We start from the raw sequence: 23,163 nt of genomic DNA on the forward strand, positions 1-23,163 counted from the left end.
CCGGGTCAATTTTAGACTGGGTTTTAAAAGGATGGACTAGTGAATTAAAACATGTACTGGTCTAAAAATTGAGATAAAAAACATGGTCTAGTCCAAAAAATATTAAGAGTTAATCGGACTTTGATTTGGGGTCCGGTAAGTCAAAAATACGGACTACGTGCACAAAAAATAGTTTGGCTTCTAAATTTAAATAAAGACCTGTTTAAATAACTTGTGTTAAAATATCGCTCAATATGAGATATGCAATCATTAATGCTCAGATATAAAAAAAATGGCGTTGTAATAGCCGTGCAATAATATTTTGAAAATCCACAGTAAAATAAATACTATTATTTAATTACACAAAAAAGATAAATGCGATGCGTGTGCGTAAGCTGGTAAAAAATGATAAAATTGTGAATTATAATAATAGTAATAAATAATAATAATAATAATAATAATAATAATAATAATAATAACAACAACAACAATAGTAACTGCAATAGAATAATAAAGTGCCGGTATTGATGAGAAGTTGATAATTTAGTAAAAAATGACTATATATATATTTTAATTTTTTTAAAAATATTAGAGGCGTAAATAGGTATTTCGGAGGAGAGGCGGGACAAAATTGGGTGTCAACAACGCCACTGTTGCACTTCCCTTTTGCATAGGTGTCTTCCCAACTGTATGCCCTTGTGGGTTAGCTGTAACTCCTTTGCCTCTATCAACATTACTGATGTTTACAGTGCATCCTTGCTCTGTAGGTAGTGTATCTTTTCTTGGTCTCCCTCTCTTAGCCATGGAAGCTCGAAGGTGCACGTTAGCAGGAGTCTAATCGTGCGCCGAGAGCATTTCAAGTAGAGAGAGAAAAATTATTTTTTTCCCATGATTTTAAGTGGCGTTTGGACATAAGAATTGTAAAATTTGACCCAAAAAAAATAACACTCCCTCTGTTCTAATTTATTTTACTTTTTTAGTTAAATTTCTTAATTTTGATTGTATATTTAAATATAGAATCTTTAAAGAATTTTCAAATAAAATTTATATATTTGAAAACTATGTAAAAAGAACTATAAGTCACCATAATTGATAATTTAAAATATTTAAAAGGCATATAAAAAATTACTCAAAAACAATTTATTTGATTTTCGAAAAGTGAAAAGTGTTAAATAAATTGGGACGGAGAGGGTATTTGTTTTTAAGTTGAAAATATTACTTAAAAATTAGAGTTGAAAATTAAAGTTGTGTTGGACATAAATACAAATCGAAGTTGTTTTTGAATTTTTATGAGTTATTTAAAGTGAAAATTGTGAAAATAATTTTTTTTAAAATTCTTTAAATTAAGTTGAATTTCGAAAAATTATATGAATGTTGAAAAATATTCCGGGAAAAAGTGAAAAGTATCCTGGTCATTATTTTAATTCTTCTTCTCACTTTAAAAAAGCAGAAGAAGTGTTTTCACTTGTTTACTTCACTCTACAGACATCATCAGGTAAATGATTCTTCTTTGCTTTTTCTTGATAGCTACAGTAGCTATACTATGCTATTTCTCATTTGATTTTCATATGCTTTTTTTCAAGAATCCCAAGAAATAAGAAAAAAGGTCTGCTTGCTGATAATTGATCCATTTATCTTGTCTTTTTGGGGTTGCAGATTCTTGAATGTTGCTAATTTGTACTATATAGTTGATATAATTGAGCTCTTTTGGTGTATTAAATTGTGTTCATAGCTTGAATTTCTTTTTCTAATTATAGCTTTATATGATGGGATTTAATCTCTTATTAGTCTGCTGTAATCACCATTTTTTTTTTTTTGTTGATAAAGATCAGAACTTTTGGAGTTGCTGATTCTTGGATGTTGCTAATTTTTACTGTAGTTGATATCATTGAGTTTTTGGTGTATTAAGTTTGTGTTCATAGCTTGAAATTTGTTTGGTTTTAGCTGAATATGATAGGATTTATCTCTTACTAGTCTGCTATTAACTATATTTTTCTTTTTTCTGTTGTTTGTTGATAAACCCTTGTGGTCCGACCCTTCCACTGAGCATAGCGGGAGCTTAGTGCACCGGCTGCCTTTGTTTGTTGTTTGTTGATAAAGATTAAAACTTTTGTTGTTACATTTAGCAGATTCTTGAATGTTGCCAATTCTGTAGTGTAGTTGATATCATTGAGTTCTTTAGGTGTATTAAGATATTTTTTTGATTTCATTTAGCTGAATATGATTGGATTTATGGCTTACTACTATGCTGCAATCACCATGTATTTTTCTTTCCTTTTTCCTTTGTTGATAAAGATTAAAACTTTCGGAGTTGCGGATTCTTGAATGTTGCTAAAATTTACTGTAGTTGATATCATTGAGTTTTCTTGGTGTCTTAAAACTGTGTTCATAGCTTGTAATTTGTTTGATTTTAGCCGAATATGATGGGAGTGATCTCTTACTAGTCTGCTATTAACCATTTATATTCCCTTTTTCTCTTGTTTGTTGATAAAGATTAAAACTTTTGGGGTGGCATAAATTCATGTATGTTGCTAATTTTTACTGTAGTTGATATCATTGAGTTTTTTTTGCTGCTTGAAGAATGTGTTCATAGCTTGAAATTTGTTTGATTTTAGCTGAATGTGATGGGTTTTATCTCTTACTAGTCTGCTGAAATCACCATTTTTTTAGTTTGTTGATAAAGATAAAAACTTTCTCCTTTTATCATTTCTTGAAAATCTAATCCTTCAAATCAACTCACAGTTTTACCATATTCCTGAAATGAGATAATTGTATGGCATATGCAGAGACAGATCGAGCTAAGAAAAAATTGGTGAAAGATGGAAATCTGATGCTCATAGCTTAGCTTTTCCTCAAAATTCATTGCTTTCCATTATGGATCGACTTAGTGAGCTGCCTGAAACGATACTGCTTCACATCCTTTCATTCCTGGACATGAAAGATGTTGTCAAAACGGCCATTCTCTCCAAACACTGGCGGGATCTGTGGACAATTGTCCCAACTCTTGATTTTGTTAAAGATGAATGGTATCCTTATCGGGATTTTGCAGACTTTGTGAATCGGACCTTGCTTTGTCGTGGCAATTCTAAGATCAGAAGACTTAGAATTGGTTTCTTTTCAAATGATAGTTCTCGTAAAGATTATGATGGATGGATACTATATGCTGCAAAGAATAATGTCGAAGAGCTCTTCTTAGAATTTCATCAAAATTGTTGCTATTGGTTCCCACCTCACTGTGTGTATCGCAATTCGTCACTCAAGACATTGAGTTTGTCGAGCTGCAAGTTCACACGTGATCTGCAAATAACCTGGGACTCATTGACAAAGTTAACCCTCTCGTGTGCGGTGTTGGGGGATCAAGACATTCATAAGATTATGGTGGGTGCTCCGAAACTGGAAGTCTTTACTTTGGATTGGTGTTGGGGCTATGATAATCTGAACCTTGACTCTCCTTCTTTAAGTACGCTGATTGTACGTGAGCTTGAATCACTTGATCAGCTTGATTATGGTCCCATCATGAGAATTTCAGCCCCCAAAGTTCAGTCCTTGGACCTGTCAGGATCTCTTCATAGGAAGTGTATTTTGATGAATGTGTCATCCGTCGTTCATGCCACCGTCGATTTTCGTCCACGTAGTTGTTTGCTTAGTGGAAAGAAGACCATAAAATGGCAGCGGAGGAATATAATGGAGGTATTTAGGTGCCTTAGACATGTTGAGAGCTTAACTTTGGGCCCTGAGTGCATTGAGGTTAGTTTTACCAACAAGTAACCTATATCTGGTCTTTCTTTTTGCGTTCTTTTAAAAGTCTTTTTCCTTTTTTTGTGTCTTTGTTAGGTATACCTTTGGAGGAGAGTGAAGTAATTGTTGAAATTGCTACCTTTAGTTCTTAGATTAATTTGCTTTCTAGGTATGACTTTATATTTATGTTGCTCGGAATCTTCAAAAATGCCGCCAGGTACGTGTTGAGTCCTCCAAAAGTAGTAAAATTTTGGGGGATGTGACCTGGGTTCAACAACATTTTGGAGATTCCTAGCAACATAGCTCTATATACATCAAGCACATTTGGTGGAAACTTGATGTTGAAACAAACACGTTAGAGAGATCTTCGGTAGGATCCTCTGATTGCTGAGCATTAGGTTATTTCTATAAGCTAATATTCAAAAGACAAGTACTATTCTAAGTTTTCTTTGTAAACAAAATAGTATTCATTCCAAATACAACTGTAAGCACAAATTTCCCAAGCTCACAAGGAATTGAACTGTCACTGGCTCAACCGTATTCATTCAACCGCACAATATTTGTAAGCAAAATCTTACTAAAAGAAACTGATTCGTAGGTCCATTTAGGTGAGAATCTATTGGAAAGAAATCTCTTAAGCTCTCCAATGACAAAATGACCAAGTTGTCAGCACAAGTAACTGAATTCCTAAAGAGCGAAGCACCAAAGAGGAAGTAAAATCGTATCAAAGTAAACGCGAATGAGCATAGACAAATAGCACATAGTGCTCCATGGGAGCACCACATTGCTTGGTTTAGATCCTATCCCGAGGAGGCAAGCCAAAAGTTTATCATGTTGTCTTTTGTTCTAGTATATCACTAGGATTAAGATTATCCAATTTCACTTTCAGATCGGACTTGCTTGTCCTAGTGTGTACTGAAATATCTACTTGTTTTCCTATGGATTCTGTGATTTGATGGTACAAGGTTCTAGCGCTAAAGGAGAGTAGACGTATTCCTTCTCAGATTACAACTCACAAATGTGTTACATTAAGAGCACCTATGACGGAAGACGATCTTTTGGGGACAGTTAACCTGCTAAAAGGTTCACCAGCTCTGCAGACGCTTATAATAGACATGCGAACTGAACTCTATGACCGGGTACACATGTCCTAAACTTCTGTCTTCTGTGTTTCTTATCTGACATATTCTGCCAAGAGGATTTGTTGGAAACTTGGGAGAAAAAACATGACACACCTTTTATCCGAAATACATAAACAAAAACATTTGTGCATTCTTACATTAATCTCCTAATACGGGAACTAAGATTCATGTACTTGTGATGATTCTAGTTTATTTATCAAACACCGCCTTCAAAATTGATTCGTCACTCCAAAGAGATTTTTTGGATTTTAAACTAGGCAGTTGTTAACACACTGTTATAAATGGAAAAGAGAGTAATACTATCTATAAGGCACAACGAGAACAGAAGAGAGAGATAAGTACAAAGCGTGCTTATAATCACTTTGTTTCAATTTTTGTGTCTTACTTTCATATTTACTTTCATATTTAGTCTGTTTAAAAAAGAATGCAACTTTCTATATTTTTTAACTCTCTGAATCAACATCCTACAATTCATGTTTAAGACTAAAAGATTCAAAGTTTATTTTGGTACATTACACACATTATTTGTTTAAGACCAAAAGATTTTAAAGTTTTCTTTACTTTTTTAAATTCTGTGTCCTGTCAAACTAAGACACATAAAATGGAGTAACATTTTGAAAAACTCAACTCTTATAAAAGAACAGACTAGACTCACATAGGTATAGCTGCTGCATCAATCCTTATACTCCCTAAACCGTCTAAGATAGCTCAACTCAAACGACACACTTCAATTATAACGCACAAACAATAGACTTAAGCACCTAGGATAACTCAAAGTACAAATGAACCAAGACACTTGTTCATGCTTTTTAAGTTTACTATTTCCAACAGTATCTTTGTGAAGTACAGTTTTCTAAGATTTAGCTTCGGTTAATAAACCAAAATATCGCATTGACTACATTTTCTTAGCTAATTTTTTTTTTCTCCTGAATAAATCCCTTTTCCTTTTGTTGTCCGAGAAGTAATCAATGCTTTCATTATCCATTGATTTCATCCTCTACTGGCTTCTGGAGATCATTTGTACGGTTAGTTTGTGTTTCTAATCAAAATAATAGTAAACTTTATCTTGGTAATGTTCTTCTAGTTGACAAAAGCCACAGAGTACTTGTGCAATTCTAATGGCGCAGACTACTTAGCATCACAAGCAAAGCACGTCGGATGTCTGCATCATTTGAAGACCGTCAAGCTTACCAAATTTGTGGCACGACACGCGGTATTTCCATTTCTAGAGTTCATTTTGAAGAACGGGAGGGTACTGGAGAATCTCGTAATCATAGCTAGAAAGGATTTAGACGTAAATTCACCAGAGTCCTTGCTGGAAGTAGCTCAGAGATTACTAAGCCTGCCTAGAGCTTCTTCCCGGGCAGTCGTTACACTTCTTAAGTGACAACATATAGTCATTTTGTACTCTGATGGGACTATATGCATCGGCTGTTCAGAAGCTGTATATATTGTATTTTATTTCTTTGAGGTCAGGCATCTTGTTTTGTTCAAACATGCTTTTGTAAGATGGAACTTTTGCTATTTTGTGAAGGTCTTCTCTAGTTGAAAATATTGCTAAGATATTTGAGTCTTGTACTGAAAATGAAAACCTATTACATAATATTTTTAAATCTGTATCGTCAACAAATTTCATTATGACACTAGTTTCCGGATGAATAGCTTCTACAAAAAAATTGCTTCCCAACCAAGTAAAGGAACCTCCTGTTATAACATTATGAGCATCTTCCAACAGAGTTTGATATTCCATACTGACGTCGGTACTAAAAGCATGATAACAATAGCCAATATGTTAATATATTTAATTTCTTCAAACACACAAAAGAATGTCTGAGACTAATAAAAGTTTCGTGCATGTATACTAATTAAAGCTTCACCTTGGTATTCATGATGGACCAGATTTTCTTCACCACCGAAGATAATTCACCGACAAGATAAATAAATAATTTAGTGTTATCTCATGCTCATATCTAAAAGTTTAGTGGGGTAAGATTGATCATTTTCTTTATATTAATATATGATAAATCCATCACATTGACATAAAATTAAGGGAAAGGGTCAAAAGTATCCCTCTACTTTCGTTTAAGAGTCAAATTTGTCCTCCGTTACAAGTTGGGACTATTTATACCCTGCCGTTACTAAAGTTAACAAAATTACTCCTCAATTAGATGAAATCCTTCACATTATTTTCTTTTTTTAACTCGACCGCCCCTTTAATTAAATAACCCACTAAATGTACCCATTTCCCCCAAAACATTTCAGTGATAACACTAATTAAGATTATAAGTATTACATTTTACCACTTCGATGATCGGTCAGCTGTTTCAAAGTTATGATCAATGTCCGACAGTTGAAATAAAATGAAATGTTAATTATTCAATGTTAGGGGAAGTATTTGACTTTTAAGGTAAATTTGGCGACTAAAATGATATTTAATCTTATTCTATTTCTTGCAAAAAATAAAAAGTAAAGAGTTGAACTAAAATACATCGACGGTGTAAATCTTTTCAGGTAATTTTAACTGGTCATAGCCCTCCCTTACTATCTCCCCACTTCTAATTCTTGAACTTTAAAACTTTGGATGCAATTTTAGTGGCAATTAAGAAAATAAGAAGTTTTGCATTGAGGAATTATAATTTACTCTTTTTCAATTTGAAGAAAACTATATATGAATGTTGACTCGCACTTGCCTAGAAGCTTGATATTATTTTAATAGCTATCGAGTTGATCATATTACACTTCTGACAATTAATTTCAAAAGTGAGATAAAATAATCTTTTTGGCCTAGTTATCAAAATAAAGAATCATTGTTGATACTTTTATTACTTCTCCATCTCTAATTTTTTTTTTTTAAATAAACTTAAATATATGAAGAGTTTCACATGTAACAGTAACATAGCATGGGATTAGTTCAATGGTGTATATATATTGTTCATTGCTTCAATGACGTTGAAGAAATAAAATATGTATAACACAGGAATGGTTAAAAGCTAAATCCAAGAAACAGGAATCCTTTGTATTTTTGGTAAACAAGCTCATAATTTGGGTGGAATAATAATTGTAGATTGTAGAGTCCAAGTTAGCTATATTTACCTTATTTATAACTTATATATTAAAATAAAATTTACATATTTGGAAATTATGTAAAAAGAATTATAAGTCCCCATAATTAATAATTTAAAATCTTTAAAAGACATATGAAAAAATTATGAGAACAACTTGTTTAACTCTTGAAAAGCAAAAAATATCAAATAAATTGAGACGGAGGTCGTATTTGTTTTTAAGTTGAAAGTAGTACTTAAAAATTAGAGGTGTGTTGGACATAAATATAAATTGAAGTTGTTTTTGAATTTTTGTGAGTAATTTGAAGTGAAAATTGTGAAAATAAATTTTTTGAAGTTTTTCAAATTAAGTTGAATTTTGAAAAATTATACTCCCTTCGTCCTAAAAAAATTGTTTTTTTTTAATTTGACATAAAGTTTAAAAAATAAAGAAAAACTTTTAAAATGTGTGGTCTAAAATAAGTTTTAGATATTTATGTAATTGTAAATTATTTTATAAAGTCAAAAATGGAATAAATTTTTTAGAATAGATAAAAAAGAAAGGAGAAATTTTTTTTTGGCACAAATATATAACAATTTGATGTTCAAAAATATTCGGAGAAAAAGTGAAAGGTATCCAGGCCATTACTTTAAAATGCAGAAGTGTTTTCACTTGTTTAGTTCACTCTACAGACATCATCAGGTAAATGATTCTTCTTTGCTTTTTCTTTGATAGCTACAGTAGCTATGCTATGCTATTTCTCATTTGGTTTTCATATGCTTTTTTTCAAGAATCCCAAGAAATAAGAAAAAAAGGTCTGCTTGCTGATAATTGATCCATTTATCTTGTCTTTTTGGGGTTGCAGATTCTTGAATGTTGTTAATTTGTACTGTAGTTGATATCATTGAGTTTTTTTTTTTTTGGTGCGTTAAGATTGTGTTCATAGCTTGAAATTTGTTTGATGTTAGCTAAATATGATGGGAGTGATCTCTTAGTAGTCTGCTGTAATCACCATCTTATTTTCTTTTTTGATTGTTTGGTAAAGAATTAAAGATTAGAACTTTTGGGGTTGCAGATCTTGATTGTTGCTTATTTTTACTGTAGTTGATACAATGAGTTTTGGGGTATTAAGATTGTGATCATAGCTTGAAATTTGTTTGATTTTAGCTGAGTATGATGTGACTTATCTCTTATTAGTCTGCTGCAATCACCATTTGCTTTTTGGTAAAAGATTAAAACTTTTTCCTTTTATCATTTCTGGAAAATCTAATCCTTCAATGGAATGTACTCACCTTTTGACCATATTCCTGAAGCACTCAAGATAACTACATGGAGCGAAGAGGATTTTGCCAATAATAAATTAGTGAGCTTGTGCTCAAAGTTCACTCCTTTCCCGTATGGATCGACTTAGTGCGCTGCCTGAATCGGTACTGCTTCACATCCTCTCATTCCTGACCACGAGAGATGTTGTCAAAACGGCCGTTCTCTCCAAACGCTGGCCTCACCTGTGGACTATTATCCAAGAGCTTAATTTTGATTATAGAGATCTCTTTCCTTATCAGGATTTTGTGGACTTTGTGGATCGGACCTTGCTTTCTCGTGGCACTTGTAAGATCAGAAGACTTAGAATTCGTCTCTTTCTGAATGCTAGTTCTTGTAAAGATTATGATGGATGGATTTTTTATGCTGCAAAGAACAATGTGGAAGAGCTCTTTCTAGATTTTGATTCAGACTGTTGCGATTGGTTGCCACCTAAGTGTGTGTATTGCAATTCGTCGCTCAAGACGTTGAGCTTGTGGAGCTGCAGGCTTATACCTGATATGCAGATAAGCTGGAACTTGTTGACAAAGTTAACCCTTTGGTTCTCAGTGTTGTGGGATCACACCATTCATAAGATTATGGTGGGTGCTCCAAAACTGGAATTCCTTGAGTTGGGATCATGCTGGGGATATGATGATCTGAATTTTGATTCTCCTTCTTTAAGAGTGCTGATTGTACGTGAGCGTGAATCAGGTGTGTATGAACTTGGTCCCGTCATGAGAATCTCAGCCCCCAATGTTCAGTCTCTGCACCTGTCAGGAGATTTTTATAGGAAGCTTGTTTTGATGAATGTGCCATCCGTTGTTCGTGCCACCCTTGATTTTCATCCATATACTCATTCTGATAGACAAAAGAAGAACTTAAAATGGCAGCAAGACAACCTAATGGAGTTAGGTAGGAGCCTTAAACATGTTGAGAGCTTAACTTTGGGCACTTGGTGCGTTGAGGTTAGTTTTCTAAACAAGTACTAATATGCATCTGGTCTTTTCTTTTTGCATTCTTTATAAGGTCCTTTTGTTGTGTGTTTGTTAGATGTATATTGAGGGCTCGTTTGGTTGGGGAACAAGTTATCCCGGGAACCGGGATTAGTTATCCCACCCTCAATGTGGGATAAAAATAAAACTACAATCGTGGGATAACTAATCCCGGGATTAGTTTTTTTAGGATTTTATTCCAACCAAACTTGGGATAAGATGGTACTAAATTTTTATTCCGGGACTATTTTTGCTTATCCATCAGACCAAACGACCCCTACGACCCCTGAGTGTATTAACCTGTGGAGCAGAGTGAAGTAATTATTACAAGCTTGCTTTAGTTCTCCGATTTATTTTGCTTTCTAAGACATGATTCTATATACATCAAGCACAGTGGTAGAAACTTGATGATGAACCAAACACACTAGACAAAAAAAATTATATTTTGACTGCACTTTATACAATTTCTTTGTCATGAAATTCAGATCAGACTTGCTTCTCCTAGTATGTACTGAAATATCTACTTTTCCTCTGGATTCTGTGATTTTCATTGTACAAGGTTCTAGCACAAAGGGAGAAGAGATGTATTCCGACTCATATTTCAACTCACAAATGTGTCACCTTAAGTGTACCTATGAGGGAGGACGATCTTTTGGGGACAATTAACCTGCTAAAAGGTTCACCAGACCTGCAGATGCTAATAATAGACATGGAATCTATTTTCTGGGAAGAGGTACACATTTCCTAAACTTTTCATGTTCTCTTTTTGTTATCTGACATATTCTGCTCAGATTAAGGTAAGAATGCATGAATGGTTTCGTTCATAAATTTGGGAGAAAAGGGAAACATATATGAACTAAGAAAACTCATGTACTTGGGATGAGTCCAGTTTATTTATCAAATACCAGCTTTGAACATGATTAATTCATCACTCCAAGAAACTATCTAGACTTTAATCTAGGTTCTTGCCACCAGGACCACTATGTTATAAACGGAAGAAGGGAATAACACAATTCAAACGATAAAATTTCATATACAAGGCATAAAGAGGATTAAGGAGGAAGATAGACTAGCACTTAGCGCACTTATAACATTTTCTAGTTATAATGTATAGCTAATACATCAATCCTTTAACTCCTAACTACATGAACCATCTGTAACAACTCAAGAGACACACTTCGATTATAATTTTCACAACACACGCATTCGACTCAACACAGAGAACAACTCAAAATACAAATGAACTTAAGACACTTCTTCATACTTCGAACATTTTGTTTACTATCTCCAACAGTATCTTTGTGAAGAAAAGGATAGTTTATGACTTTATGGAAATTTAGATTCAGTTTGAAAAAAGAAAACACTGCACTCACTACATATTCTTGAGTTTAATTTCCATTTACCCCCCAAAAGACCATTTTCTTCTTCTTGTCAGAGAAGTAATCCAAGCTTTCATTAACATAAAATGAAATTAATTATCCATTGATCTAATCCTCTGGTACTGCATTTCCTATCGCATTATTTCGTTGTTTTTACTGCTTTCGTTATTCCTTATTCCCGTATCGGAAACGAACACTCCATCTCTACGAGATAGGGGTAAGGTTTGCGTACACTCGACCCTCTCCAGACCCCACTTGTGGGATTACACTAGGTATGTTGTTCTTGTTATTGATTAATCTTTTACTGACTTATGGAGATCATTTGTATTATCAGTTTCTGCTTCTATCTAAATGTAAGTAAATTTTATCTTGGTGATATTTTTTCTAGCCAAGAGGCACAGAGTTAGCAGATTTTAATGGTGCAAACTACTTAGCATCACAAGCGAAGCACATCAAATGTTTGTTGCATAATTTGAAGACAGTCAAGATTACCCAATTTGTGGCACAACACTCTGTATTTCCATTTCTAGAGTTCATTTTGAAGAACGGGAGGGTACTGGAGAATCTCGTAATCGTAGCTAAAAGGGGGATAGATGCAAATTCACCAGAGTCCTTGCTGAAAGTAGCTCAGAGATTACTAAGCCTGCCTAGGGCTTCTTCCCAGGCAGTCGTTACGCTTCTCAACTGACAACATTAAGTCGCTTTGTACTCCGATGGAACTACATTCATCGGCTGTTAAGAAGCTGCAAGGATTGTGTTTTATTTCTGTCAAACATGCTTTTGTAATATGAACTATTGCATTATGTGTAGGTAAATATCTTTCTTTCTAGAAATACTTTTGAGATGTTTCTTGTCTCCTTGAGATTATATAATGTGTTGCCTCAGGTTAAATTTAAGTGTATATCCCCTTAGGCTTGTTGTCAAGTCCTTGAATCATCTGATTGTTATAAAAATATATGTGAAGAAGAACACTAAAGATTAATTAAGGCTTGAAAACATGAATTAAGAACACAAAATTGAAGTCTTTAAACACGTGCGGAATGCTTTCCTTGAAGCGATGTTTGTCGTGGGATTGTATGTAAATAGCTTTAGTAGATATGACAAGTATCCCCGTTTTCTAAAGCATAAAATAAAAAGATCTTTAGGCTTTCTTGATATCTAAACTCCAATATTTCAGAATATTTTCCTTGCAGTTACTTTTTCTTTTCAGTTACTTGATTCTTTATTTATGTTTAGTTTCATAATAAATGACATGAAAGTTGTAAGGTTTTCTAAAATTGCCATTATCTTCAGTTTTGTTTCAGTTTAACAATTCATTAAAATCGTCACCAATAAATAGCAGTTACTCTTGTTGGTTTCTATGTTATCTGTTATAGAATTCAGACCATACTTAATTACGTATACATAAAATTTCTTATTTTGTTTATCTAATATCAACTAACCTTACACTGTTTATGTTCATAAAATTCTTCTTTTTATTTTGTGAATGGGATCAAAATAGTTTTTTTAATTCAATATCAAGAGAAATCAATCTTCGCATAGTTACTTTTACAACTTTTTTAGAGATAAATTATCACTTAATCTATTTTTAGCCTCAATTTTACTCAAATTTGATCAGGGTTTGTTTTCTAAAAAGGATGTTTGATGATGGATTTGAAGGAAAGAATATTTTGTCTTCTCTCTTTTGCAATTTCCATTTTACTTGGTCTTTTTTTCCCTTCATCTGTTGATTCACTGTGCAATAAAAATTTAGTAATTATAAATTTTGGAGATTCAAATTCTGATACAGGTGGCTCTGTTATAGTACGTGGCATGATCGGACAACTTCCAAAAGCACGCACCTTTAATCATGATTTAGCTGGTCGAATGTGTGATGGCAGATTAATTATTAATTTTCTATGTAAGTTGGTTTAATGATACACACCCGATGTTTGATATTTGCTTTAATAAAGCGCTTTGAAATATAATCATATACTCAGGACTCGAATTCTAGACTGTCGATTAAGAATAGAAGAGTATCTATTGTTTCACAACCATATGTGATATCATTAGATAATTAAATTAGTCTCTCTTTTATTATCATTTTTCAAATATTTTTACCTGTAAGAAATTGTGAATTTTTTATTTTTCAGCTGATGGTTGTTACCCGCTTTTGAATTCGTGTTGATAAGTCCCATTTTTGGGAGTAAAGCCTTTCTTACCAAAGGCAATTACATAATAAGGACTCAAACCCGAAATCGCTGGTTAAGAATGAAATAGTATCCAATAGTGTTTTATTTTCTGTTTATCCTTTTTTTTTTTTCTGGCCTTGTGATCATTTTTTGTTTATTGATTTATTTATTTGATTTTCATTATTTTCTTTGCAGGTGAAAGTGTGGGAAATGAGTATTTAACTCCATTTATGGAGTCAATAGGCACAAACTTCAAAAATGGTGTTAATTTTGCTATTGCTGGTTCTAAAACTCTTCCAAGATTAGTTTCTTTCAATTTGCCAATCCAAATTGCCCAATTCCATCGGTTTCAATCTCTTTCTCTTGAGTTATTTGACAAAGGTATATATATCAAACTAAAGCAATATGATTGGGTGTCAGAGAAAAATGGAATATAGATGCAAGACAATAATTCTATCACCCCTTAAAGCTTTGTTCTAGAGAGCATAGTTCATGATGTGTTAGATGCACGTTATGAGTTTGAATCCATCTAGTTTTGGACCATACATTAACTGGCTTTAAAGATTGCTCATATTACTAAAGACAATAATTGCACCATTCAACTATTGATGTCTTCTTAGGTGATGGAAATTTACTAGGAGATGAAGATTTAAGGAATGCACTTTACACAATTGATATTGGACAAAATGATTTGGATGGAATATTTGGTGGTCTCTCATATGAAAAAGCTAGCCTCAAAATTCCTGATATCATTTCTGAAATTGAAAATGCTATAAAGGTACATAGTGAATTTTTTATTTTTGCTTTTTGCCCTTTTCCTTTACTATTATTATTATTATTTTATTTTTTGGATTTGTTGAATTTTATATTGAATTTGCAGGCAATTTATGAACAAGGTGGAAAGTATTTTTGGGTACACAATACAGGGCCATTAGGGTGCTTGCCTAAATCACTTGCAACTTATAAGAAATATGAGAATGATTATGATGAGCACGGATGCTTAGTTTCTCTAAATGAAGGTGCAAAAATATTCAATGACAAACTACAATTCCTTTGTGAAAAATTAAGAGATGAATTGAAGAATATCACCATTGTGTATGTTGATATCTTCTCCATCAAATATGATCTCATTGCCAACGCTTCTGGTTATGGTAAGTCTCTGTTTCTTTCCTCATAAAAAAAACATATACTAGTATATAATGAACTAATATACATGTTAGAAATTTTTAAAAGAACTATATTTATACTGAGGATTTTAAGTTATATACACTGACAATATTACATGATCAGTATATTTTAACATATTATAATATGTTGGTTGCTATTTTATCTATTGTGTATCAAAGAGATTTACTGCTTGTTCGGCCAAGTTTCTAAGAAATCAAAAGTTCTTATTTTAGAAAGTTGAGGAATTTGGACGAGCCTAAAAACACTTTTGAAACCTTGGCTAAGCACAAATTATTACTCTAATATTGGCAAAAATATTTTTTAAATTGATCAACCAAACACATACTTACTTGTAATTACCTTATAACATGAACTTGTAGATACTTTCCACACCGTCAGTGTGTAGAACCAAACTGATTGTGTGGTTTGATATAAACACCTAATCCATTGATGGCGTGTTGTGGATATGGAGGGCAACCATTCAACTTTGAATCAAACAACAAATGTGGGCAAGGAAATTACACAATCTGTGAGGATAGATCCAAGTACATTAGCTGGGATGGCGCTCACTATACAGAAGCAGCTAATGGATTTGTTGCCTCCAAAATACTTTCAACACACTACTCTACACCTCCACTTAAGTTCAATAATTTTTGCAACATCGCACCTTGATATGGTACTAAAGACACCTTGTTAATCAATGAGATAGTACAGTTTTGTTCTGGTTAAAAAATCTAGGGTGAAGATTTTATGGTCCATGACAGTTGTTAACACACTATTATAAATGAAAAAGAGAGTAATACTATCTATAAGGCACAACGAGAATAGAAGAGAGAGATAAGTACAAAGCGTGCTTATACTCACTTTGTTTCAATTTTTGTGTTTTACTTTCATATTTAGTCTGTTTAAAAAAGAATACAACTTTCTATATTTTTTAACTCTCTAAATCAACATCCTACAATTCATGTTTAAGACTAAAAGATTCAAAGTTTATTTTGGTACATTACACACATTATTTGTTTAAGACCAAAAGATTTAAAAGTTTTCTTTACTTTTTTAAACTCTGTGTCCAGTCAAACTAAGACCCATAAAATGGAGTAACATTTTGAAAAACTCAACTCTTATAAAAGAACAGACTAGACTCACATAGGTATAGCTGCTACATCAATCCTTATACTCCCTAAACCGTCTAAGATAGCTCAACTCAAACGACACACTTCAATTATAACGCACAAACAATAGACTTAAGCACCTAGGATAACTCAAAGTACAAATGAACCAAGACACTTGTTCATGCTTTTTAAGATTTAGCTTCGGTTAATAAACCAAAATATCGCATTGACTACATTTTCTTAGCTAATGTTTTTTTTTCTCTCCTGAATAAATCCCTTTTCCTTTTGTTGTCCGAGAATTAATCAATGCTTTCGTTATCCATAAAAATAAAATTATCCATTGATTTCATCCTCTACTGGCTTCTGGAGATCATTTGTACTGTTAGTTTGTGTTTCTAATCAAAATAATAGTAAAATTTATCTTGGTAATGTTCTTCTAGTTGACAAAAGCCACGGAGTACTTGTGCAATTCTAATGGCGCAGACTACTTAGCATCACAAGCAAAGCACGTCGGATGTCTGCATCATTTGAAGACCGTCAAGCTTACCAAATTTGTGGCACAACACGCAGTATTTCCATTTCTAGAGTTCATTTTGAAGAACGGGAGGGTACTGGAGAATCTCGTAATTATAGCTAGAAGGGATTTAGACGTAAATTCACCAGAGTCCTTGCTGGAAGTAGCTCAGAGATTACTAAGCCTGCCTAGAGCTTCTTCCCGGGCAGTCGTTACACTTCTTAAGTGACAACATATAGTCATTTTGTTCTCTGATGGAACTATATGCATCGACTGTTCAGAAGCTGTATATATTGTATTTTATTTCTTTGAGGTCAGACATCTTGTTTTGTTCAAACATGCTTTTGTAAGATGAACTTTTGCTATTTTGTGAAGGTCTTCTCTGGTTGAAAATATTGCTAAGATATTTGAGTCTTGTACTGAAAATGAAAACCTATTACATGATATTTTTAAATCTGTATCGTCAACAAATTTCATTACGACACTAGTTTCCAGATGAATAGCTTCTACAAAAAAATGGCTTCCCCAACCAAGTAAAGGAACCTCTTGTTATAACATTATGAGCATCTTTCAACAGAGTTTGATATACTGATTATCGTAAATACTAAAAGCATGATAACAATAGCCAATATGTTAATATATTTAATTTCTTCAAACACACAAAAGAATGTCGGAGACTAATAAAATCTTTGTGCATGTATGCTAATTAAAGCTTCATCTTGGTACTCATTATCCCTTCATGAAGAAAATTGTAATGCTTGCTAAATCTTGATATGGACCATATTTTCTTACCACCAAAGATAATTCACCGAAAAGAGAAATAAATAATTTAGTGTTATCTCATGCTCATATCTCAAAGTTTAGTGGGGTAAGATTGATCATTTTCTTTATATTAATATATGATAAATCCATCACATTGACATAAAATTAAGGGAAAGGGTCAAAAATACCCCTCTACTTTCGTTTAAGAGTCAAATTTGGCCTCCGTTACAAGTTGGGACTATTTATACCCTGCCGTTACTAAAGTTAACAAAATTACCCCTCAATTAGATGAAATCCTCCACATTATTTTCTTTTTTTAACTCGACCTATCCCTTTAATTAAAAAACCCACTAAATGTACCCATTTCCCCCAAAACATTTCAGTGATAACACTAATTAAGATTATAAGTAAAATTACATTTTACCACTTCGACGATCGGTCAACTGTTTCAAAGTTATGATCAATGTGCGACAGTTGAAATAAAATGAAATGTTAATTATTCAATGTTAGGGGAAGTATTTTACTTTTAAGGTAAATTTGGCGACTAAAATGATATTTAATTTTATTCTATTTCTTGCGAAAAATAAAAGTAAAGAGTCGAACTAATATAGATCGACGGTGTAAATCTTTTTTACACAGTCAGGTAATTTTAACTGGTCATAGCCCTCCCTTACTATCTCCCCACTTCTAATTCTTGAACTTTAGAACTTTGGATGCACTTTTAGTGGCAATTAAGAAAATAAGAAGTTTTGCATTGAGGAATTATAATTTAATCTTTTTCAATTTGAAGAAAACTATACATGAAGTTGACTCGCACTTGCCTAGAAGTTTGACATTATTTTAATAGCTATCGAGTTGATCATATTACACTTCTGACAATTAATTTCAAAAGTGAGATAAAATAATCTTTTTGGCCTAGTTGTCAAAATAAAGAATCATTGTTGATACTTTTATTACTTCTGCATCTCTAATTTTTATTTTTTTTAAAACAAACCTAAATATATGAAGAGTTTCACATGTAACATAGCATGGGATTAGTTCAATGGTGTGTGTATATTGTTCATTGCTTCAATGACGTTGAAGAAATAAAATATGTATAACACAGGAATGGTTAAAAGTTAAATCCAAGAAACGGGAATCCTTTGTATTTTTGGTAAACAAGCTCATAATTTGGGTGGAATAATAATTGTAGATTGCAGAGTCCAAGTTAGCTACTATTTACCTTATTTATAACTTATATATTGAAATAAAATTTACATATTTGGAAATTGTGTAAAAAGAATTATAAGTCTCCATAATTAATAATTTAAAATCTTTAAAAGACATATGAAAAAATTTCGAGAACAATTCGTTTGACTCTCGAAAAGCAAAAAATATCAAATAAATTGAGACGGAGGACGTATTTGTTTTTAAGTTGAAAGTAGTACTTAAAAATTAGAGGTGTGTTGGACATAAATATAAATTGAAGTTGTATTTGAATTTTTGTGAGTAATTTGAAGTGAAAATTGTGAAAATAATTTTTTTGAAGTTTTTCAAATTAAGTTGAATTTTAAAAAATTATACTCCCTTCGTCCTAAAAAGATTGCTCTTTTTTAATTTGGCATAAAATTTAAGAAATAAAAAAAGTCTTTTAAAATGTATGGTCTAAAATAAGTTTTAGATATTTATGTAACTGTAAATTATTTTATAAAGTTAAATTATTTTTAAATATAAAAAGGAAATAATTTGTTTAGAATAGATAAAAAAGAAAGGAGAAAGTTTTTTTTTGGCACAGAGGAGTAACAATTTGATGTTCAAAAATATTCCGAGAAAAAGTGAAAAAGTATCGTGGCCATTACTTTAAAAAGCAGAAGGAGTGTTTTCACTTGTTTACTTCACTCTACAGACATCATCAGGTAAATGATTCTTCTTTGCTTTTTCTTGATAGCTACAGTAGCTATGCTATGCTATGCTATGTCTCATTTGATTTTCATATGCTTTTTTTCAAGAATCCCAAGAAATAAGAAAAAAAGGTCTGCTTGCTGACAATTGATCCATTTATCTTGTCTTTTTGGGGTTGCAGATTCTTGAATGTTGCTAATTTGTACTATATAGTTGATATAATTGAACTCTTTTGGTGTATTAAATTGTGTTCATAGCTTGAAATTTGTTTGATGTTAGCTAAATATGATGGGAGTGATCTCTTAGTAGTCTGCTGTAATCACCATCTTATTTTCTTTTTTGATTGTTTGGTAAAGAATTAAAGATTAGAACTTTTGGGGTTGCAGATCTTGATTGTTGCTTATTTTTACTGTAGTTGATACAATGAGTTTTGGGGTATTAAGATTGTGATCATAGCTTGAAATTTGTTTGATTTTAGCTGAGCATGATGTGACTCATCTCTTATTAGTCAGCTGCAATCACCATTTACTTTGTTGATAAAAGATTAAAACTTTTTCCTTTTATCATTTCTGGAAAATCTAATCCTTCAGTGGAATATACTCACCTTTTGACCATATTCCTGAAGCACTCAAGATAACTACATGGAGCGAAGAGGATTTTGCCAATAATAAATTAGTGAGCTTGTGCTCAAAGTTCACTCCTTTCCCGTATGGATCGACTTAGTGCGCTGCCTGAATCGGTACTGCTTCACATCCTCTCGTTCCTGACCGCGAGAGATGTTGTCAAAACGGCCGTTCTCTCCAAACGCTGGCCGCACCTGTGGACTATTATCCAGGAGCTTAATTTTGATCGGAGAGATTCCTTTCCTAATCACGGTTTTGTGGACTTTGTGAATCGGACCTTGCTTTCTCGTGGCACTTGTAAGATCAGAAGACTTAGAATTCGTCTCTTTTTGAATGCTAGTTCTTGTAAAGATTATGATGGATGGATTTTGTATGCTGCAAAGAACAATGTGGAAGAGCTCTTTCTAGATTTTGATTCAGACTGTTGCGAATGGTTGCCACCTAAGTGTGTGTATTGCAATTCGTCGCTCAAGACGTTGAGCATGTGGAGCTGCAGGCTTATACCTGGTATGCAGATAAGCTGGAACTTGTTGACAAAGTTAACCCTTCGGTTCTCAGTGTTGTGGGATCACACAATTCATAAGATTATGGTGGGTGCTCCAAAACTGGAATTCCTTGAGTTGGATTCGTGCTGCGGATATGATGATCTGAATTTTGATTCTCCTTCTTTAAGAGTGCTGATTGTATGTGAGTGTGAATCATTTGTGTATGAACATGGTCCCGTCATGAGAATTTCAGCCCCCAATGTTCAGTCTCTGCACGTGTTAGGATCTCTTTATAGGAAGTGTATTTTGATGAATGTGTCATCCGTCGTTCATGCCAACGTCGATTTTGGTCCACATATTTGTTTGATTAGTGGAAAGAAGAACTTAAAACGGCAGCAAGACAACCTGATGGAGTTAGTTAGGAGCCTTAAACATGCTGAGAGGTTGACTTTGGGCACTTGGTGCATTGAGGTTAGTTTGCTAAACAAGTAGTAATATATATCTAGTCTTTCTTTTTGGATTTTTTGTAAGGTCTTTTTGTTGTGTGTCTTTGTGAGGCGTATATTGTTTTAGTTCTTGAATTGATTTTTTTTTTCTTTTCTAGGCATGACTATATATACATCAAACATATTGGTAGAAACTTGATATCCAATCGAACACATTATAGGGATCTTCCATAGGATCCTCCAATTGTTGAGCATTAGGTTGCTTTCTAAAATCTAATCACTGAATGAGATAGTGTTATCCTAGTAATTTTTCTTTGGAACAGAACAGTATTCATTCCAAAGCTCCCAGGGCTTCCGTCTAGTGGTGAGAGTGCAACACATATTGTATGGGTTAGGCGCAAGTCACTAATTCGAACCCTGCCTCATACAAAAGCCTCATATTTAAGTGGAGAAGAGTAGAAGGGCGGACCCATTACCCGTCGAGTTTCGAATTCCGTGCACCATTGGCTTCCACTTAATATGGCCTGTGTTAAGAAAATGACAAAGACCAATAGCACGTAGTTCTCTATGGGAGCACCACATTGTTTGGTTTAGATCATAGCGGAAGGAAGCAAGCCAGAAGTTTATCATGTTTACTTATGTTCTAGTGTACGGCTAGGTTAAAAAAATTAACGGCTTGGCTGTGTGTCTTTATATTTTGACTGCACATTATACAATTTCTTTGTCATGAAATTCAGATCGAGCTTGCTTGTCCTGGTGTGTACTGAAACATATGCTTTTCCTGTGGATTCTGTGATTTTGATGGTACAAGGTTCTAGCACAAAGGGAGAAGAAACGTATTCCTTCTCAGATTTCAACTCACAAATGCGTCACGTTAAGTATACAAATGAAGGAAGATGATCTTTTGGGGATAATTAACCTGCTAAAAGGTTCACCAGGCCTACAAATGCTAATAATAGACATGGGATCTGAATTCTGGGAAGAGGTACACATTTCCTAAACTTTTTTGTTCTCGTATTTCTTATCTGACATATTCTGCCCAGAGTGTTTATTGGAAATTCAGGAGAAGAGCACTCTCAGTCAGTCTAATTCCCTGGAAAACGAGTGGAGGGAAGAATAATGCTTGTTATTCTCTCAACTTGACTTAGCAAAATAACTATAAGTACATAAGTATTTATAGGTATTATTATAAAAAGGTTACTATTCCAACATATACCTAGTCAATTACATGTACATAGTTTAATTCTATATTTCCCTTTCCTCCCATATACATAAACAAATCCTTCCATGCATTCTTACACTAACTAAGAGTTTTCATGTACTTGGGATGATTCCAGTTTATTTATCAAACACCTGCTTTGAACTAGGCTCTTGCTATCACTATGTTATAAATGGCGAAGAGAACAGCACAAATTTCAAATGATAAACTAAACATCACACTCACTACATTTATTTTACTATTTCCTATGGTATCTTTGTGAAGAAAAAGCATAGCTTATGGAACATTAGATTCCGCTGATAAACTAAGCATCACACTCACTACATTTTCTTGAGTTGAATTTCCATTTACCCCAAAACATAACCATTTTCCTTTTCTTTTCAGAGAAGTAATCCATGCTTTCATTAACATAAAATGAAATTAATTATCCATTGATCTGATCCTCTTACTGAATTCTGGAGAGCTCTTGTATTATCAGATTCTACTTGTATCTAAATGTAAGTTAATTTTATCTTGGTAATGTTTTTTCTAGCCAAGAGGCACAGAGTTAGCAGATTTTAATGGTGCAAACTACTTAGCATCACAAGCGAAGCACATCAAATGTTTGTTGCATAATTTGAAGACAGTCAAGATTACCCAATTTGTGGCACAACACTCTGTATTTCCATTTCTAGAGTTCATTTTGAAGAACGGGAGGGTACTGGAGAATCTCGTAATCATAGCTAAAAGGGGGATAGATGCAAATTCACCAGAGTCCTTGCTGAAAGTAGCTCAGAGATTACTAAGCCTGCCTAGGGCTTCTTCCCAGGCAGTCGTTACGCTTCTCAACTGACAACATTAAGTCGCTTTGTACTCCGATGGAACTACATTCATCGGCTGTTAAGAAGCTGCAAGGATTGTGTTTTATTTCTGTCAAACATGCTTTTGTAAGATGAACAATTGCATTATGTGTAGGTAAATATCTTTCTTTCTAGAAATACTTTTGAGATGTTTCTTGTCTCCTTGAGATTATATAATGTGTTGCCTCAGGTTAAAATTTAAGTGTATATCCCCTTAGGCTTGTTGTCAAGTCCTTGAATCATCTGATTGTTATAAAAATATATGTGAAGAAGAACACTAAAGATTAATTAAGGCTTGAAAACATGAATTAAGAACACAAAATTGAAGTCTTTAAACACGTGCGGAATGCTTTCCTTGAAGCGATGTTTG

At 33.2% G+C, this 23,163-nt stretch overlaps 3 protein-coding genes across 7 annotated transcripts; all 3 read left to right on the forward strand.

Moving 5' to 3' along the window:
• Positions 1–1,358: 1,358 nt before the first annotated feature.
• On the forward strand, positions 1,359–12,485 carry LOC132624843 (putative F-box protein At1g49610). Of its 5 annotated transcripts, none has more exons than XM_060339578.1 (4): positions 1,359–1,474; positions 2,766–3,726; positions 4,683–4,856; positions 5,944–6,472. In XM_060339578.1, exons 2-4 carry the CDS (start codon positions 2,854–2,856, stop codon positions 6,244–6,246), a joined length of 1,350 nt encoding a protein of 449 aa, XP_060195561.1. In that variant the 5' UTR covers positions 1,359–1,474; positions 2,766–2,853; the 3' UTR covers positions 6,247–6,472. The 5 variants fall into 5 exon arrangements, with proteins under 5 accessions (XP_060195561.1, XP_060195577.1, XP_060195569.1 ...); XM_060339594.1 differs by lacking the exons at positions 2,766–3,726; positions 4,683–4,856; positions 5,944–6,472 and adding exons at positions 9,215–10,168; positions 10,755–10,928; positions 11,963–12,485 and having other exon boundaries at positions 1,366–1,474; XM_060339586.1 differs by lacking the exon at positions 1,359–1,474 and adding an exon at positions 1,482–1,585.
• A 736-nt stretch (positions 12,486–13,221) lies between these two features.
• On the forward strand, positions 13,222–15,146 carry LOC132624189 (GDSL esterase/lipase At1g09390-like). The gene is made up of 4 exons (XM_060339009.1): positions 13,222–13,474; positions 13,941–14,126; positions 14,366–14,523; positions 14,626–15,146. The coding sequence occupies exons 1-4, from the start codon at positions 13,222–13,224 to the stop codon at positions 14,920–14,922; spliced, it is 894 nt and encodes a 297-aa protein (XP_060194992.1). The 3' UTR covers positions 14,923–15,146.
• A 3,911-nt stretch (positions 15,147–19,057) lies between these two features.
• LOC132624873 (putative F-box protein At1g49610) lies at positions 19,058–22,995 on the forward strand. Its single transcript, XM_060339618.1, has 4 exons — positions 19,058–19,195; positions 19,807–20,760; positions 21,547–21,720; positions 22,487–22,995. Exons 2-4 carry the CDS (start codon positions 19,891–19,893, stop codon positions 22,784–22,786), a joined length of 1,344 nt encoding a protein of 447 aa, XP_060195601.1. The 5' UTR covers positions 19,058–19,195; positions 19,807–19,890; the 3' UTR covers positions 22,787–22,995.
• The last annotated feature ends 168 nt before the right edge of the window (positions 22,996–23,163 follow it).

This window comes from Lycium barbarum, chromosome 2 (genome assembly GCF_019175385.1).
Source record: "Lycium barbarum isolate Lr01 chromosome 2, ASM1917538v2, whole genome shotgun sequence".
Taxonomy (NCBI): domain Eukaryota; kingdom Viridiplantae; phylum Streptophyta; class Magnoliopsida; order Solanales; family Solanaceae; genus Lycium; species Lycium barbarum.

Excerpts from the sequence above, each read along its gene's own strand:
- LOC132624843 (XM_060339578.1), top strand. The coding sequence starts at position 2,854 with ATGGATCGACTTAGTGAGCTGCCTGAAACGATACTGCTTCACATCCTT. Across the intron at positions 3,727-4,682 it reads TGGGCCCTGAGTGCATTGAG|GTTCTAGCGCTAAAGGAGAG; the intron begins GTTAGTTTTACC and ends TGATGGTACAAG. Across the intron at positions 4,857-5,943 it reads GAACTGAACTCTATGACCGG|TTGACAAAAGCCACAGAGTA; the intron begins GTACACATGTCC and ends ATGTTCTTCTAG.
- LOC132624189 (XM_060339009.1), top strand. The coding sequence starts at position 13,222 with ATGGATTTGAAGGAAAGAATATTTTGTCTTCTCTCTTTTGCAATTTCC. Across the intron at positions 13,475-13,940 it reads ATTAATTATTAATTTTCTAT|GTGAAAGTGTGGGAAATGAG; the intron begins GTAAGTTGGTTT and ends TTTTCTTTGCAG. Across the intron at positions 14,127-14,365 it reads TCTTGAGTTATTTGACAAAG|GTGATGGAAATTTACTAGGA; the intron begins GTATATATATCA and ends ATGTCTTCTTAG.
- LOC132624873 (XM_060339618.1), top strand. The coding sequence starts at position 19,891 with ATGGATCGACTTAGTGCGCTGCCTGAATCGGTACTGCTTCACATCCTC. Across the intron at positions 20,761-21,546 it reads TGGGCACTTGGTGCATTGAG|GTTCTAGCACAAAGGGAGAA; the intron begins GTTAGTTTGCTA and ends TGATGGTACAAG. Across the intron at positions 21,721-22,486 it reads GATCTGAATTCTGGGAAGAG|CCAAGAGGCACAGAGTTAGC; the intron begins GTACACATTTCC and ends TGTTTTTTCTAG.